The sequence below is a fragment of the Pholis gunnellus genome, assembly GCF_910591455.1.
Source record: "Pholis gunnellus genome assembly, chromosome: 10".
Lineage (NCBI taxonomy): Eukaryota > Metazoa > Chordata > Actinopteri > Perciformes > Pholidae > Pholis > Pholis gunnellus.
Window position 1 is genome coordinate 10,744,700 of NC_136537.1, and position 18,111 is coordinate 10,762,810.

The window sequence follows — 18,111 nt, forward strand, 5'->3', positions numbered from 1 at the left end:
TGACTTTGAAATGAGGCTCACTGGCTCCAGATGGCTGCATCAGACCTTTGGAAACAGGGCTTAACACCTCTTGTGTAGTTGGCAGACACTTACTTAGTAAAATCAGCCCTGGCTCCATTCGTTATTGGTGTCAGGCTTTTAAGAACAAGGCTATAAACAGCTAGTGAGGAGGCGAGGCCTTTTTATACCTGAACTCAGTTAGTCAGCACCACTGCTCACTGTGGTGGCTGGTACAGATCTTATACCGCTTTCCACATCAGAGAGTAGACGCACGCCGTTACCATTGGCCCGGGAGACCGCTCGCATAGCCATCGCGCCGGCACTTCATCAAATTGATATTGTGGGAAAACACACGGGCAGTGCCCAATCTTTAGTTCGTAAACACACCCAGACCCGCTGCCAGCTCCCACTGGCTAGCGTGCTGGCCGTAGACCTAGTCAGCGTGCTTGGCTAATAATATGAATGGTAATGAGTGACTGGCTGCTGGGATTGAAAGCAACAGTGCTGTCATGATTGAGTTAGATTAATTAATGGAGCTCCACTGTATTCCTACAGATCAGTGCATCTTGTTAGAGGGCTGTGCTGTGGGGTAGGGGCACCGGTGGGGGGGTTGTGTGTTGTGTGGCCAAAGTGTACGTGTTTGTGCGTGTGTAACCTGCAGATTGTGGGTTAGGTGGGTTGTTGTGTGAGGAGCTAATTGAAATGAGAGGCGATGTGCGAGTCTCAGCCAACATGGCCGGTCCATTTGTCAGGGTGACATCACTGCACTCACACCCCATCCATCTCCGCCCGGCGCCACAGAACCATGCTCCTCCTGGTGATTAATATCCATACCTCCCTCACTGCATACACCCCCCCCCCCCCCCCCCCCCCTCCCCTCCCCCCTCCGAGCACTCGCACACTACTGCTGCCGCTCCACACACGCTCACCCGCAAACACATACTCGCACACACACGCACATTGTTCTCTGTTGGAAGCCCTCTTCTTCACTTATGCACACAGTGGCTGCGCACTCACCCACACTCAGTGCCATGGCACTCCCATTTACTCTCTCATACACTCATGGCTGGAGCCCAGGGCGCAGCCAGCCACACATACAAACTTCCTAATTGTTCCAAACACAAACTGTCCTTGCTCCTTGGTTGCATATACATTTTATTGATTCTGGTTCTACTTACTAAGTCCAGTGTTTATTGAATTCTGGTTTACAATATTTTATTATAATACAACTTTTTATATATGTTTAAAAGCAAAGAGCATCTTTATTTTAAGTTTGTTTATATTTAGGCTGCCATAAATAGTCATGTGTAATAACTAGTTAGGTAATTATGGATTATTTTTGGTAGACATTATAGGCAATTGTTGATTTTACTTAAGTTGTACTTGCTACTAGCATTCGCTGATACATTATGACTAAGATGGGGACATGAAAACACTGTATTCTTATATTGTCAGGGAATACTACCATCATGTTAGATGAAATGTAATTATTTCCACGTACTGATATAAAGCTGTAATCTCTGCCACCAACACCAAGCCTATTAAAGACTATGTGACTATTAAAGATGTAAATCACTTAAAAAAGATCTTGACACTGTTGTTTTTAGGAAATCTTACACAGGAGTAAAAAGTGTTGGGGCATTTCTTTCAGCCAAAGATTTGGTGTGCTGGTATTAAAGGCAGAAGTTCAGTTTATGTGAGATTGACAAAAAGAAACGACAGTGTCAGTTTTCATTATAATGGAGGAACATGTCATCCAGTGCAACGCTGTGTCTGATTTATGTGTTCTTTATAGTTTTTAGACAACAATGGAGCTCTGTGACACATAGGAACAAGATATATTAGGCTTTGGCTACAATGTTATTTGATTTGTTGTAAATGGAATCATATATATATACGTCCATCACCATCCCTGCATTTTACAGGTTTTTATTTAAGCGCTCATTATTGTGTGGCATTGTGTAAACACTGTACACGAACAATACTGATTGAGTTAAAATCGGAGCAGGTCCAAAGTTTCCGTGTATGATGAGCAGAATCAAAATGCACGCGTCCTCACTAATCAGTACTTCTTCTAAATGTGGAGCCAGTTCTAAATCAGAACACAACCTCACTGGCAGCAGCACCACTTTTTGTAGCCAGAAATATTGTATACCCTTCCGAAGACAAATAAAACATCACTCACACGTTACACACCACAGTGCTAAACCTCAGGAAAACAGATGTTCATTTAAATTGCTGTCGTTGATTTGCAACTAAAGTTGGCAGGGTTTTTACAAATGAACAAATTTAAGAAGAAAGGATTTACACTAGCGGGAATGAAAGCTGTAGAAAGGGCTGTCTGGGCGTATTTCTTGTCAACCTAGGAGGGGTCAACCTAAACTAAACTCATTATAGCCAGCTATCAGGGCTGCCCGAACCTGAGGAGCCGGGCTTTGAAGATCCGTTAAATGATGACCTCTCTGTCCTACTCTGCTCCGCTGATGTGCTTTGATAAGCCGGCGTCTGATCTCCTCCGTGGGATCACGGCGCATCACTGCACAACTGCCCCGGCCTCCCTGAGCTGGATGGTGCTAAACTTTCTCACCACGCCCTCAAATTACATCACCCCGGCCTGGCTGTCATGTTTCACACTATGCCTTTGAACTTGTGCAGCCACTGGTCAAAAATTGAGACGGAACACCTTGCCAGAGTGTTGTGTTGTTTGAACAAAGGATCGAGAGTATACTCTAAGAATGTATATTCTTTTAAATTTGAGAATTAAGTCGAGGCAAATTGTTGTTTATGAAGAATCTCCCCACGATGCACGTCCCTCCAAGTGGAACCAAAGAGCTGGCTTGACCTCCCAGTTGTGACTCTGCAGCACCAGCGTTTCCCTCTCCCTCTGCAGGAAGGAGCATGCAGGCCCGCCTCCGCACCAGCTGTGAGATGCAAAGCTCTCCTTAATGTAAAAAGCATTACTCTGTCTTTGAGAATACACTGTCTGTGCTATTCACTGAAAGCAAAAGATGTCGAGAGATACAAAGAATAGAGAAGGTGATAAGTGGGAAGAAAAAGATAGAGGCAGAGACGGAGAACAGAGAGAGACACTGAGAGCGAAGGACAACAGGAAACATGACTCGAGCAAAGGGAGAGACGGTGAAGGGAGGGTGGGAGGGAAGCAAAGGGAAGATAAAAAAAACAAAACTGAAAGCCGACAGCAGCTATAGACGATGTGTGATTGATTGAGTGGCGTTCAGGTGCCAGGGGTCATACATATGCAAACTGCTCATTTGTAGTTTGCTGCCAGTGCTGCTGCTCACCAGAGCCCTTGTATAGTGTCGCCTGACCACCGGGACACATCAAACAATCAGATTAAGCAGCGCCAAAGTCACATGCAGGACGACCAACAGCTGCCACGTGCACCACCAGCACTGCTTAGAGTATCTGTTTCTCATCCCTGTCTGCTCTAACAGGCCCTTGTCTGTCTGTAAGAGATCTGGGTTTTAGGGGCTCAGATATGTGTCAGATGGGCTTTGGTGTTTGTGCGGCGCAGGTTTTTTTTACTCTTGACATTTTGTTGTTTGCTTTTTTTTTCTTCTTTTCTCTCCCTACAGTGCTTTGTTGCACACAAACCACATTTTCCATTTGAGTGGCTCAGTCTTTATACAGCAGCGCAGTATGCATTAAGCTTTATCTCCAGCATCATGCATCACACTGTCCCACAACCTTTTCCGCACACACACACAATGGAGTCGCAGTGTTGGTTCATGCTTCGTGCGCCTCATCTATCCGTGTCATCGTGTGCACAGGGGACGAATATTCAAGCTGAACTATTTAGGTTTCTGTTCGTCGTCGGTTTAGTCCTATTTGAGACCTACAGTTTAGTGAGCGTGTTATCATTCAGTTTGAACTCGCCCAGTGTCGAGGGGCAGGCCCCTGAAACATGGGATGACTTTGTTTCCTTTCAAGGCCGTCTGATATTTTCTTTAATTATTGATTCGTGGTGAGGCCAGCTGGAATCAGGGGCTCATGCATAAATTCTTTTTCACCATTTTTTTGTTTGATACTGCTATTACCCTACATTCATTTTATACAGAACTAGTAGGGATGACAATCAAAAAGTTGTGTTTTTTGTGTGTGTCCCCCCCCCCCCCAAGTCTTTATTTTCTCCTCCACCGGAAACAAGGATGTGGTGTTGGGTAAATGGCCTTCAGTGTTCAGGCTACCATAAAGAGCCTTTCTTGTGCTTGCCTGCCCTTCTCTCTCTGTCTCTCTCTCTCTGTTTCTCTGTCTCTCTCGCTCTCCTGCCCTCAGATATAGACTGCGCTCCAGCCATGCTATTGGGCAGCGAGCTGTAAACAGGAGCTGTACACTGATTCAAGTGGCAATCACCTTCATTCGACCCCCTCCTGCCCCCTTCCCTTCCTTCACCCAGCTTTTTTGTTTGTTTTTGTTTTGTTTTGACTCGTCGGCATGCTGAAAACTTCACCACCCCCCAAAAAAAAAAAGAGGATGAAAAATCTTGTGGGAATGACTCCCTGTGTGGAGGATGGATCGCTGGGTATGTCCCTTGCTCATCGGGAGCATGACACACAGGCCCTTTATGTGGCTGTGTGGAGGGTGGCCCCCTTCCCTCCTCTGCTTCTCATCCACACCCCAGAGGCTCCCATTCAGCCCAGGCCTGGCTGGGGGGAAGTTGGAGCTCTTTTGTAGTGGGGGATTCTTAGGGGAGGCTGTCAAGGCTGCAACTGTGTGGACCTTTATTTCCCCAGAGAAGAGGAAGGGGGAGAAACGATAGAGAGAGTGGGCAAGAGGGAGATGAGGAGGCGGGGGGGTTCCAAAGGAGAGTTTGGACACAGACGGCCTTGTTAACAGGCACCCCCAAAGAGGGAGAGGATGAGAGGGAGAAAGCAACAGGGAGAAGGCAAAGTAACAGTGAGAATGAATGAAAGCCAAAAAACTTTCCCTCCGTTACGTCACCGCTGTTATTCCCGTCCTCCTTCTCCTCCTCCTCTTTTCCTCCACTCCTCCCTATCCGCTCCCTCCATTTGTCCCTATGTAAGCTAACTCTTCAGCTCAATAACAAGCTTTTGCCCTCCCCGTCACCCTTCCTCGCCCCCTTCTCACCCTCCGCCATTACTTTACACACATTCCATTATCTGGGAGACCAGGCTAAGAGAGATGTCTGGGGTCGGAGCGATCATTATCATCACCTCTCTCTCCGCAACACTCTGAGTTATAGCCCACCGTATGGGAAACAGACATTTAAATCATAATCAATAGAGCAATATCAATGCTGAGAGGCATGGCTAAAGGAAATCACTGCCGCGGCTCAGGAGGAAACAGAGACGCTCAGTTTAGACTGAGATAGTGGTGCTCGCTTATTGATCAAATACGATCAAGCCGCAAAACGCATTATGTGGCATCACGCTCGGCGCTGGCTTTTCCCTGAAAAATAAACTCACTTTCGTTGATATGACGGTGATGCAACGATTCCGGCTGGTGCGTGAATATGTGTGGAATTGGGAAGGTGTTGGATTCGAGCGGTGATCTCCCGGTCTCTGCTGCTCGTGTATGTGCAATGTTGGCTGAAGCTCAAACGTTTTTATTGCTTAAAAACACGGCAGAGAGGGGGGACGGCGCCATGCTGTATGCATTAACTGACCCTCTGGTCATGTTAAGTTGACAAGGGGCGGCTCAGTTCCTCGTGGGGAGAACCGCACTGCAGGCACACAATGTTTTGTCCGGCAAGGGCGATGCAAGGTGACAGGTGCGACCTGACCACGGCTGCGACCGGACCACGGCCGCCGCTGCCACTCCGACTGAGATCAGGACTGATTCTCTGACTCTGTGCTGCCACAACAAGAAAGTACCAGGTCTTCATACAGCAACAGTGCACCGCATCGCTGTCAAGGATGGGCAGCTCTGAGACGCGATACAAAAACACATCATGTAATCAGTCAGGACAAACTCCAGAGAAAGAGTGCAGAGAAAGAGCACCGAATCACTGTTATTAACTCGTACAGTTAGTTTGCTGTGAATAAGGAACTCTCTTGCAAGTTTCACATCATATCCAGGTGACGTGTAGGTTGGATTCCATTTTGGAGTGTCTGTGTTTCAAGCGTCGAGACAGTTTCAGATGTTATTGGTTGGCATGACTTTTTGCAACTTATACAAACGGTTTTCTCAACCGATCTTATTAAATGTGTTTTGGATTTGACAAACATGATTCAAGACGGTTTGACTAACAGATAAGGATTTCTTCTCTCCAGCGTAGTTCACAACCATAGACGACATTGGTGTTCCGCCTGAAGGTGCACGGATTGGGCTTTGCCGCAGTTATTGAGACCGAATTGAAAAAAAAAATACATCCCACATTTAATCTAAACTTTGTCACAGAACTAGCAACAGCCAATAATGTCGCGGAGAAAATTGAATTAGCACAAATTGATTTGCATGCACATCACTTTCAAAGTATCAGAACAACTAGAACTATTTAATGATTATTTTATGGTGGTTGAATTAACTTGACTGGGACACTGTAATTGTGTTCACTGTTTGTGCCAAAGTTAATAGGTCAGATCATTTAGAAGAGAATTTGCATATTGATTTGAGTTCAGGCCGCAAAAGAAAAGATGGATATAATGCGATTACAGTTCATAATTAAATGCGTATTGTAAAGCGGCACCTAGTGTGTATTAAAACTCTCAATTGAATGTCAGGTTGAGTAGCGAAGTCAAGCACATAGTCTGACCAAATGGTTCAGAAGCACTGAGCTGCAGCCCAGAATCCCTCGGCCCTGTGTAGGAGGGAGCTGTGAACAGATAGTGCACTGCACATCATGGTTCATGTGTGGTCAAAGCCCACGCAGTGCTGATGAGACGGGGATCATCTGCTAGATCTGGAAATCTATAACCCAATCCCTGGTGAGTGAGGGAGGTTTGGAAGTTTAGATAACTCAATCCAGAGAAAAAGGGAATATATCGTGTGATATGTGACATTATTGAAATAGTCAAGTTATTGTACCTTTTATTCTAGCAAAGAAGGCTGAAAGTCCCAAGGTCATGCAGGCAACTAAACAGACCAAACACCTCCGGAGCACAAGCGTAAAGTCAACGGTCTGCTATAAATGTAAAAATAGAAATAACCATGCATGAAAACAATTACTTTGCTATCTTAATTGCTTTCCAAAGAAAATACTTTCTGTCACCTTTCCAATTAAAACATAACCAGCAGCTATATTTGATGTATTTTAAAATGGTGCCTGCAGCATGTCTTGTTGTCTAAGATACTGGATTCCACCTCTACATTTTAATGACCAGTTTCATTTATAGATGCAGAGGAACCAACACTGCTATACAAAACAAAACAAAAAATCACAAAAAACTGGAACATTGAGCAGTGCTTTATTCTGCCAGCTGGGGATCCAGCTCCACTGATTTACATGTTGTCACTTAGTAATGCCTCGCATTACAATGCCAAACGGAAAATGTTTTTGCTATATATTTTCAATTAGAATAACAGTTGCACAAAATCCGCTTTTCATGCCGGTCTCCTGACATTTCTCAACCCATCTGACATACCCTTGGTGAAGTGTGAACCAATTCGCAAATGAGGGTTATTCTGGGAGAGTCACGTCTCCACGGCACCCGGGAGAGGGTTGTAAAAGCTGTTGTCCTTTAGTTATGACGCGAGGAGGAGCCGCAAGAGAAAAAGAAAAGCTTTTCAATTGGAGTCCTCCTTTCTCCTCTCTCCCTCTTCCTCTGTCTGCGTCTCTGTTCCCCCGCCTGTCTCTTTCACTCTCTCTCTCTCTGCGTGTGCCCTGCTGCTCTGTCATCCTCAGGGATGCGTCTGAAGGAGACCATCTGTTGATCCATTTGTCTCCTGCTTTGCTTACTGTGCCACCGCCTCTCTCCTATCGATGATCAGGCTCTGGCCTTTCCCCTGCCCACCCTCTTGGTTGCTGCCAACAGGCACTCGGGGCGAGGCGGGTGTCCTGTTAGGGGTGGGGCAGGAGCCTGTGCCCTGTGTAGTCTCTTGATTCACACAAAGAGACAAAACAGGGGATTGGCGGACTTGCATCCTTTTTGTACATGCATGAGACCCGAGCAGCTGCTTTCTAATCGGTGTTTATCTAAAGTGAGCATGGTGGTGCTGACCTGAGTTAAAAAAAAAACGAAGATTTATTTATTTATTTTTGCATTGTTGATATCCAAACTATTCCTTTTTGCCCCCTTAGGACTTGAACACAGAGCGCTTATCATTAAATGAGGCATAGACCATGAAATAGATGATGAAACAATCGTGCGATACCAACACAGTTATTGATGGTGAAGTGCTGCCACTGCACGGCAGATTTCAAACCACATATAGGTCTCGGTCTCCTAGCTGTCATCTCGCATGCATGTTCAGGGGTTTGATGGACACTGAGTCCACCGTGGGGACTTCAGGGATTGCTTGCCTTTGATCTTCTCCCACGACTCTCGATTACCCATCATTCAGCAGGGCTTATGCCCTGGAGAGCAGCTGGGAGAGGGTGGTGTGTTAACATGAGCTATGATGTACCCAAGAGAGACTCACTGTTCAACTCAAGACATCATATGGCAGATTACACAGACACGGAGGGAAAAAGTGTGCGGATAGTGCCTGTTGTGAATGTTTGGACTGGAAGTATGTGGGACTTCAGAACGTGACTATTGAAACACGTCAGAGCAAGGTGGTATCTCTGATGGGATATATAATGAGGTTGCAGTCCATATGGAGGGTTTTTGCCGCATCGAAATGATTGTGGATCTTGTTATCATCTTTTTCACTCCATCTGTGGAATTTTCATAGATTCCGAAGGTTTTCATCAGGACTGCTCAATACATCCGATGATGGGTGCTCACCCGGGGAGACATGCCATTGATTTCCCATAAGGTGCAGATGACATGTGGTTTGGCCCAACAGCCGTGTCATCCAATAAGTCATGGTTTCAGCGCCGCTGTCACCCGGTTTGATTGTTCTACTGAAAACATATGGGGTGGGGCTGGTCACTGCAGAAAACCTTTTATGCTGCAGGTGCACATGCAAAATAATTATCTGTGGCCTATTGCACGTGCAAGTTGCAGAACACCTCCTTTTTTATTTTTGGGCAAGTGCAAATATTGGTATAAAATGTGAATTTTTTTTTTCTTCCTTTAATTAGCTGTCTCTGGGTGACTTTTTAATCTCTTATTGTCTGTTTGTGTTGCAGGCTTCCTCAGCACTGGTGACCAGGCTGCTAAAGGGAACTACGGGCTCCTGGACCAGATCCAGGCTTTAAGGTGGATTAGCGAGAACATCGGCTTCTTCGGAGGAGACTCCAACCGCATCACTGTGTTCGGTTCTGGCATTGGAGCTTCCTGCGTCAGCCTGCTCACCCTCTCCCACCACTCGGAAGGTACAGTAGAGCAGGAATGAGGGGGAAGGGTGATACAGCTGTGGAGCTCATGCCTGCTGGTGTGTAGGCTGCTTGATTTCAGAAACTGGCGATGCAGCTAGAGAGTTATTGACTAATGTATTCTACTGTACTGCACAGCATAACGAATGCTTTAGGAGCAGGTGTTTGCATTTAAATTATCGTGATGTTCATTACCATCCGGAAATTGAAACTGCACGGCAGATTTCAAACCACATATGGGTCTTGATGTACTCTGCTGGTTTCCTCGTATCCCTCTCTGTCAGAAATATACATGTAGCCATAATGTGTCTTTGTAAGCAAGATATAAAAAAAGGGACACGGTGTACTAGGGAGAGCTTTTTAGTGGCATTCTAAATAAAGCCCCGTCTCTTTGTCAACAATGTTGTTTATCTGCTGGCTACCTTAGTGCTCCTTCGTGATGATTAACTGCCCTCATGTCTTAAATACTGAATGCAGCATGCACAGTGAACCTGGACATGCGATAAACATTCCTCATACTCATTCCCCTCTAATGCATTGAATTACTCCTTATTGGTAAGTTCTTGCAGGAAGTGCTTTGGCTCAGGAGCTGGTCCTTTGAGCTCCGTCCATGAATTGCAGCCCGCAAAGCCAAATCAACACAGCATCATCCTTAACCTGAAATTATTACAGTCAGTCACGTATTTGTCCGTACGTTTAAAAAGCCGGCTTGTTTGTTTCGCATTTAATTGATAGCGGTGTTGTGTGCAATGTACATGACAGGCTATTAGGATATTGAGGTGTTGGTGTGTATAGCAATCTTTATGTTCTTCTACTTTGTTGATGTGGTGGTAATATTCCAAATGGAAAATCTTTACACTCAACCACACTCACGAAGGCTGCTTGTGAACATGTTAACAAGCCAAAAACATGCTGCTTTGGACATGCATGATTGGAAATGTAACACGGGGCTTTTACTCTACATTACATATAAGTGAATTACATTAACGAAATCACTCTTGCATGAGATAAAGGATTGGTCTAAGGCAGCACTGTGGTCAGGAAGCTATTAAGTGGGCACACTCCCAAACACCCCACGCTAATGCCTAATTTATACTTCTGCGGAAAAGCTTGTGCAGAGACGGTTTGTGGATCTCGCAGAGAGCCGCACTTCCTGAGAAATGTGACTTTCGCAACATGCACCGCGGACATCAGAGCCGGGAGATGGGTTTTCCTGATAAGTACCTCACATCCTGTTACAACAACGAGCTCCTTTATTAATTCTAGGCCCAGGAGCCCCTCCTCATCATCCAACTCTTCCATCAATTTATTTACAGCCATGGAGTTGCGTTGGGCCAAACTTATATGGAACTATTGTATCACGCCAATGGAATACTTTAAGAGGTTAAATCAAAGACTGCCTGACAAAGGATTTTACTTTTTTTTTTTTAAATGACATGCTACACGCAATCCTCCGCAGTATGTACGCCTGGCGTGCGTGAGCGGTGTAAATCATTGCATACATACACGCACATTTCATTTTCTTGTCACTAGGCAGAGTAGATGCTGTGTTCTTGGATTTTTGATGAGTAGGCCCACGTGCATTTGAAAGAGGTCATTTGAGCTGCTCTTCTTCGGTCCCTAATACAGTGCCAGGGATTTGTGATCTGTTTTGCGTTCTCCAATTTGCATTAAAGTGTTACTAATTGCCTTGATTTCCTCCGATGAATGATGACTGCTTTTCGATTGAATTTTTACCATAAATGCCTTTTTTATTCATACTCCATAATGTTACGCTCCATGTAGCATGTTATTATACTGCCAGTGAAACCATATCCTCTGCCTCCCAGTAAATTGGATATTACCGGGTCTGTTTTTTCCCGTGAATGGAAATGTATGCCCCACTGATGGGATAAGAAAAAAAGAAAAAAAAGCCACTAAAACTTGAGGGATTCTAGCAAATTGAAACAGGAAGCCTTCTATCACGCCGGGACTCTTGCTGCGAATGTTACCAATGGCAATCGGATTTCACACAGTCTCTCTCGGAGCACAGATTGTTGTAATTATATAAAGTTTAGGACTGGAGTGGGCTGCAGGATGTGACAGGAAATCCAAGTGAAGAAATGTCTTTTTGCACCTGCTTTCACAACCTCTGCTGTACTCTACCCCTCCTCTCCTCCTCCTCCTCCTCCTCTCCTATAGTCTTAAATGTTGAGCTGAAACCTGGTAGGACGCTCTTGTTGCCAAGACAACGCAGTAAACAAGAAAGGTATCAAAGTGTCTGGATCTGCTTCGTGGTGATCCTTGATGCAGAAATCTATAATCAAATGAATTATACACTGTGGCGTGAGCACACCTGGTTTCAGGTGGCTTCCAGTCAAGGATTTGTGTAATCATTTCCTATCTGTGTTAGCAGACCCAGGAAGAGAATCTTACACTCAGTTTTCTACTTTGCCCTCTGAATGGAAATTAAGTCAGGAAACAAGATTGTTCATCTCCTGATTTGGCTTTTCATTTCGACTTGCTCGCGAAATAAAAATTCATATACTCTGCGCCTAGAAATAGAGGCAGTGGTGTCACGTTGAATGCGGCGCGTTTGAATTCAGGACTGGCATACGGGAGGATATGATAACATAGCATGGATGGGGTTCACATGCGTCCCACACAAACATTTCTCCTCACCTGCTTCTCAGATGCGGGATAACGAGGCGCCGGCTAAAAAAGAAGTAAATCAGCGGGGTGACACACTGTTCTGGAGCTCCCTGGTGTGTCGGTGCATTTAATGACAGTATTCCCACTCTTACTGTACCCAGTCTGTCATCACTGCCTACAGTACATAGACTTTCCATATAATAGAGACTCCTTTTATGCCTGTTGGTGGCAGAGTGACAACTTACTTCAGATGCTCCATGCTCCTCCTGAAGCCTATTTAATAAGCTGGATCCTCCTATATCATCCTAGCCCTCCGGCCTTTCTCTTTGATTGCCTGCTCCTCTGGCCTGGCCTTGGTGGCGTCTCCATGTGGGCGTGCCGAGGGCTCCAGTCACAGGGTACATCCATCACCTCCCCCTTCCTCTGGCCTGCGTGGAGTCTGGCTTGGACGTACTCTCGTGAGGGCTAGATTTTAGACCCCAGTCTGTGCCCTGCCTCCTCCATCTAATCTCCTCCTCACTGCACCCATCTGTCTCCCTGCCTTCACACACAGTAAAAGCATGCAAGGGACACACGCTTTCTCTCCATGTGCCAGTGTTTCTCTCTCCCTTTCTCCCTCTCTGGGTTTCTGCTCCCTAGTCTGCAGCATGTGTGGTGTGTTGCTATTAATAAGATGGCTGCCTTGTCTGCTATGTGGCAAGCAATCTAGCCACACATCTGAGACTTTGGAAGCAGAATGGTCATTAAAAAAACGCAGTCCCTCTCGGCAGGAGAGTGTTTTTGACCAGCTTATTAAATATAGCTCAACAGTTGTGTTCATCACAGATGGAAATCTCTGTCCTCATCTTCCTTTTCCCGGGCTTCAAACAGGAAACGGCTGAAGAAGTTCACAAGCAAGGACATTAGCCAGTTCCATGTATTATCTATCTGGCAACGCGCAGGCACTAATTGAACGTGCAGATTTAGCTTTTTCCTTATCTCGTAATAATCATTATGATATAAAATGGAAGATAGTTTCTCTGCACTTGAAAAGAATACCAAGTAGCCAATGACTCAGAGGTGAAGCCTATATTTTGTATATATATATTTACCCGTTTCTCTCTTGACAACCTACAGAAAGCCTGTCTATCTATGCACACGTTTCGGCGTTCGTGTCCCGGCTGTCCATGTATGTGCCCGCCTCTATTCACAGAGCTCTCATGAGGGAAGGGCTCGTTGTAGAGCTGCTGAAGGTCGTTCGGTTTCTTCTTTTTTTTCTTCTCTTCCTGTAAGCAATCAGGATAAAAGCTCCGCTTCTGAGGAAGTGCTCTCCTTTTAATGGAACGTCTTGGACATTAAAGACAGCTAGTGTGGAGGATCCTTCATGCCAATGTCAGCTTTCATTTTTATTAAGACTTCTGGGTTATTGAGGACCGTAAATGTTCATGTTAAATGCTTGGCTTTTATTACAGCAGTGCAATGAGTACCAAAGCTTTTTAATGCAAGACCACCACCTAGCAAACACTGAAACCGCTTGAACCATGAGTATTAAGAGGGCAGCGTGACAGGTACTCTGTTTCCTGCTAAGGGTACGAAGTTTCCGAATCCATTTAAAGTGAAGGATAGAAAAGAAGGTGATTAAGTGAAGGAATGCAACGTGGGATGTGTAGAAATCGAGGATCAGAGAGATTGAAAAAAACAAAATGGCGTGGCAGGACATTTTTCTCAAATCAAATCTGAAATATTATCTTTATTAATGGCTGCTCTCCATAGTGAACTACTACTATTTTCGGACTACAAATGTATGATTCACGCAGTCTTGGAAAGGATCTGACTTGGAAGTCATGGGAATTGACGTATTACGACAGTTTTCCTCTGCTGATTGGGTGAGAAACTAGCTTCTGTTAGAGTGACTTCAGTGTGATGTTGTGATTACAGGGAGGCACAAACTGCCGTGTCCTTTATGATCAAGTATGGTCAAGTGCTCTTATGTGCAGTCAGTGAATCATCTGAAGGCAAAATGTCTGGCAAAGAAAAGCTTCAGTGCTTCAGAAATTTAGACTTGCCCGTATGAGAGGATTAGTTGGTTAAATAATAAAGCAGAGTTGATAAAGGATCATCCAATGGATACATTTAATTTGATGAAGACTTATTTACATATATTATATTATTCATGAATATTTTGATAATTATATTTGAATGGCTTAATATTTGGCTGTGTGGCTTTGTGTGTGACATCACATGGACGGTTCTGGAACAGACGTCTTTGTAAGGTGTTGTCTGGGCCCTGTTGTTATTTCCCCGCTCAAATCAGTGCAAATGACTGCTGTGCTGTTTCTGGCACGTATTTACCTCGTGCACCTATAGAGGAGGTAAGTAAGACTGGCAACAATGTTTATTGGAATTTGAATCAATCTCCCTGCGTCACTCTGGCTGATACAGTGCTGCTGTTGTGGGATTCAGAGCCTGCATTGCCATGAGCACCTAACCTCTGCAGTTACCATGTACATGTAGGCTCCTAGTTGTCCTGAGAGGGAACACTACAAACAAACGGTTGTAGTGAGGCTGCTGGGAATTGTGCGGGTGTGTTGAGCTTTGAGAACTTGTGTACTCATTCATTGCTGTATCTTGAGATATCGGCAGGTAATCCAAGGCTAATGTAAAATGCTGCTCTAAATTACCTTATCTTACGGAGCGGGGAAGGAGGCCAGCAGGCCATTTAGATGAAGAATGTGCGAGTGTTACTCTACATCACTGCTTCAACCGTAATGTTATATCTGGCTATGACCTTTGAAAATAACAAGTGTGGGCTTCCTCTCTGAAACGAGACCCGTGGGAGCTTCTCCTTGTGGAATGGCCTACAGGGCTGCATACCCCCCACTCCACAATGCCCCGGTGCTGAGCTCTTAACGTACAGATATGGAGGTGCGATCCATACACATTCGATGTCGACATCATTTCTGTTGGCTCAGGCATCCTGTAGCAGCCACTCGTCTCCTGTAGAGTTTCAGCATCAAATAAAAGCACCTTGCAAGAGCTGCAATGTGAATTGGAGTCACCGGGAAAGATAGCTGCACAACCACATTCGCTGGGATGTTATTCATACACGTTTCAGCTGCCATTGTTGTGCAAATGCCTAGTCCTTAAGAAAAACCAGGGACAATTGTCGAAGTTGAATAGACCCTATTTCTGAGATGTCAAAGGCATTCAGCAACTCGACACTGTAAAGTTACATGGGTGTTTGGGGCAACAGAATGCCTCCATCTCGAGGTTTGATTTGGCTGTTTGCTGAAGGGTGTCTGTGCATCTCAGGGTGTGAAAAAGGCCTATGCGAGATGAGAGAATGGGGACGCGCCTTGTCAGGTGCCGTATTCATCCACCTCGATTGACAAGAGCGATAATTAAACCGGGGGGATGCCATCTCTGCGGAGCAAGAATGCTTGTATTTATTTACGCTGACTATTCGGCTTTGTTGTCTGCCATATAGTGTGGCCGTCATTGTGTGGAAAAAGCAAACTGCTTTTAACAAGAGGCCTATGTGGCATTTTCCGGTCGCTCTTTGAAACAGCAGTGTCTTTGACTTTGTACAGCAGAGAAAAAATGCCTTATAGTAAAGATGGAGAATTGCTCACCAACTAAAAAACATTACTCTCTTTTGGGCTCGTGAGAAATTGGAAACGGCCTAATTCAAGCAGCAAATAGCTTTTCTTCTCCTCACTACTCACGGTTGCAAAGAGAAAAGTTGCATTGAGCAGAAGAAAAAAAAAAGGGGGGCCCCGCAGAGTAATGTGGGGTGGGAGGGGTGTTATAGTGGTAAAGATGACTCCACTGAGGTCAGATAGCCAGTTAGAGGTAACGGACTTTAGAAAATGATATCCAGTTGGGCTGTCCATCAGAGTGAGGCAGCTTTTCCTACCCCTTGCCAGCAGAGAGCAGAGGAATGAAGAATTGACAAATGGCCTGAAAACGGTGGAGGCAGTTCATTCAGGTAGTCCAGCCATCAGTCTGTCTCTGCTTGCAGCAGGTAGTTGAGCCTATAAAGCATGGAGTTATAGGTGTTAAAGAGCCGAGCAGCAGGTCAGAGAAAGAAGCAGGGGATAATTGAGTACTTTAGTAAATCCGTGCCTCCATCAACCGAGGTAATATCTCAGAGCATTGCATATACCTGCAGCCCCAGATCCACGGCCGCACGGATGGGCTTCGGCAGCTTGAGCGACATGTGGCACACATGGGCTGCCTCAGCAATATTCTCCAAGACAATACAATGAGACCCATCTGGTGATGTATCGCTGAGATTGCTTTTGGAATCTAATCGCAGCTGATGAACGAGGCGACTACAGAATATGTCATCTGTTGATGACCTGCAATCCCCAGTGAAGACGCTGGCAAGTCATTAGTTCAGGTAGATGCCATCTATGAATCATTCTTGATAAATCATTGTCAAGGGCGCATTCATACACCTCCTAATGGACAGTGACAGTAGGATGCTTGAGGGGGGGGAACGGTGGCTGCAGCTCCTGGCTGGCTGGCTGGCGTCCTTTGATCCTGTTAGGCTTTAGATCAATTAAACCAATAGCTGCATCATATTGCTCCCAGACGGTCTCGTCTGTTTCCTCTCTTGATTGGTCTAATGACTTGATGGAGGTTTCTGTCTGTCTGTCTGTCTGTCTGTCCGTTTCCTTGCTACCTCGACTCCACTGCCTTAATCCTCGGTGGTATTTTCCTTAGCTCCTTTTCCCTGTTGCTCGTAGCAGTTTCTTTCTTTTCTTTTCTCCAGTACTCACCCTCCCCCATGTCTCTCTTTCGTCTTCTCACCATGTCTCCCTCTCTCTGCCTCAGTCTTTCTCTCTCTGGCACCAGTGTAAAGCATCCATTATAGAGTGATGCATGGGTGTCTGTGTGAGTGGGAGAGAGGGACTTGGCACTCCTCCTGCCCCACCTGCAGAGGAAGCACTGACAGCTGAACATTGGGGGCTCATCTCTCCCCCTCCTCCTCCGCCCATCTCCACATCTCTACTGACCTCCCTCCTCCTCTCACACCTTCTCCATCTCCCTCTCTTTCTCACCCTCCCTTTATTCCCTGTTGTTCCACACATATTGGCCCAATTTCTGCCACCACTCACTAGTTTCCCTTTTTGCTATTTTCACATTTCATCATGTCTATCCATCTTTTCTTTTGCACCATCTTCTGCACTGCACATTTTTATTTGTTTGGGCTTTTATTTCACCTAGGATTAAGTGTTTATTCATTAGGCATTCTGCGCTCGGAAACACAGCCAGCTAGATGTGTTGTTAAATAGACTGTTTCCCTGTTTGTCTGCCAGATGAACAACTGCAGTGCAATTAGCTGAACTTTGCCCTTTAGCGACGACCACGAGCACTCTGTGTTTTCTTGTTGTTGCTGACAGCTCACCTCTGCGGCGAGCCAGGTCAGTCGTTCACTTTCCGTACATCTGTTTATCCGTGCTGAGAGAAAAGCCTCTGCATGAATAACAGAGCGAGAGCTGCTATGAAGCCACGCCACACACCATCTCATCATCAATTTCACAGGTTTGCATAATATGTGATTTATAGACATCTTCTGCAGCTGAAAGGGAACATTACCGGGTGTTTTAAACTGTTTCGGGTGGTGTTTTTGGAAACTTCAGAATTATTTTTGAAATAGGAAATGTATGAAGTTGTGCTCACCTAATTCCGGTACAACCACTTCATCTGCACAGAGAGGAAAAAAGACTTACTGCATGATTATAGGCATCCAGGAATATATCATTCTGTTTTCACAGAGCCTGCTTGCTACAGTCTGTGCTTACAGACAGAATGATATGGACAGAAAATTGTTTCTTCAATGTGTGATAAGAAATGTCGCGTAGGAAAAACACCAGTCCAATTACTTTGCTGTATGGACTAAGCTGGTGTGATATGCTTGGTGAGAGCCTATAACAATGTGATATAGAATGAATGGAATTCATGTATGCCATCTGGATCCCTCTCACTGCACTAAGTGCACACTTTATCTGTCCGCTACCTGTGTGTGTGTGTGTGTGTGTGTGTGTGTGTGTGTGTGTGTGTGTGTGTGTGTGTGTGTGTGTGTGTGTGTG

The 18,111-nt window shown here is 45.3% G+C and overlaps 1 protein-coding gene across 5 annotated transcripts in view; it reads left to right on the forward strand.

Moving 5' to 3' along the window:
• Positions 1-18,111, forward strand: part of nlgn3a (neuroligin 3a) — a gene marked incomplete at both ends in the record, with an annotated part of 91,377 nt that overhangs the window by 43,608 nt on the left and 29,658 nt on the right. For all 5 annotated transcript variants that reach the window (XM_079167994.1, XM_079167995.1, XM_079167996.1 and 2 more), the window contains one exon: positions 9,218-9,403. In XM_079167994.1, coding sequence (XP_079024120.1) covers positions 9,218-9,403 — 186 coding nt within the window. The remainder of the gene's footprint in view (positions 1-9,217; positions 9,404-18,111) is intronic.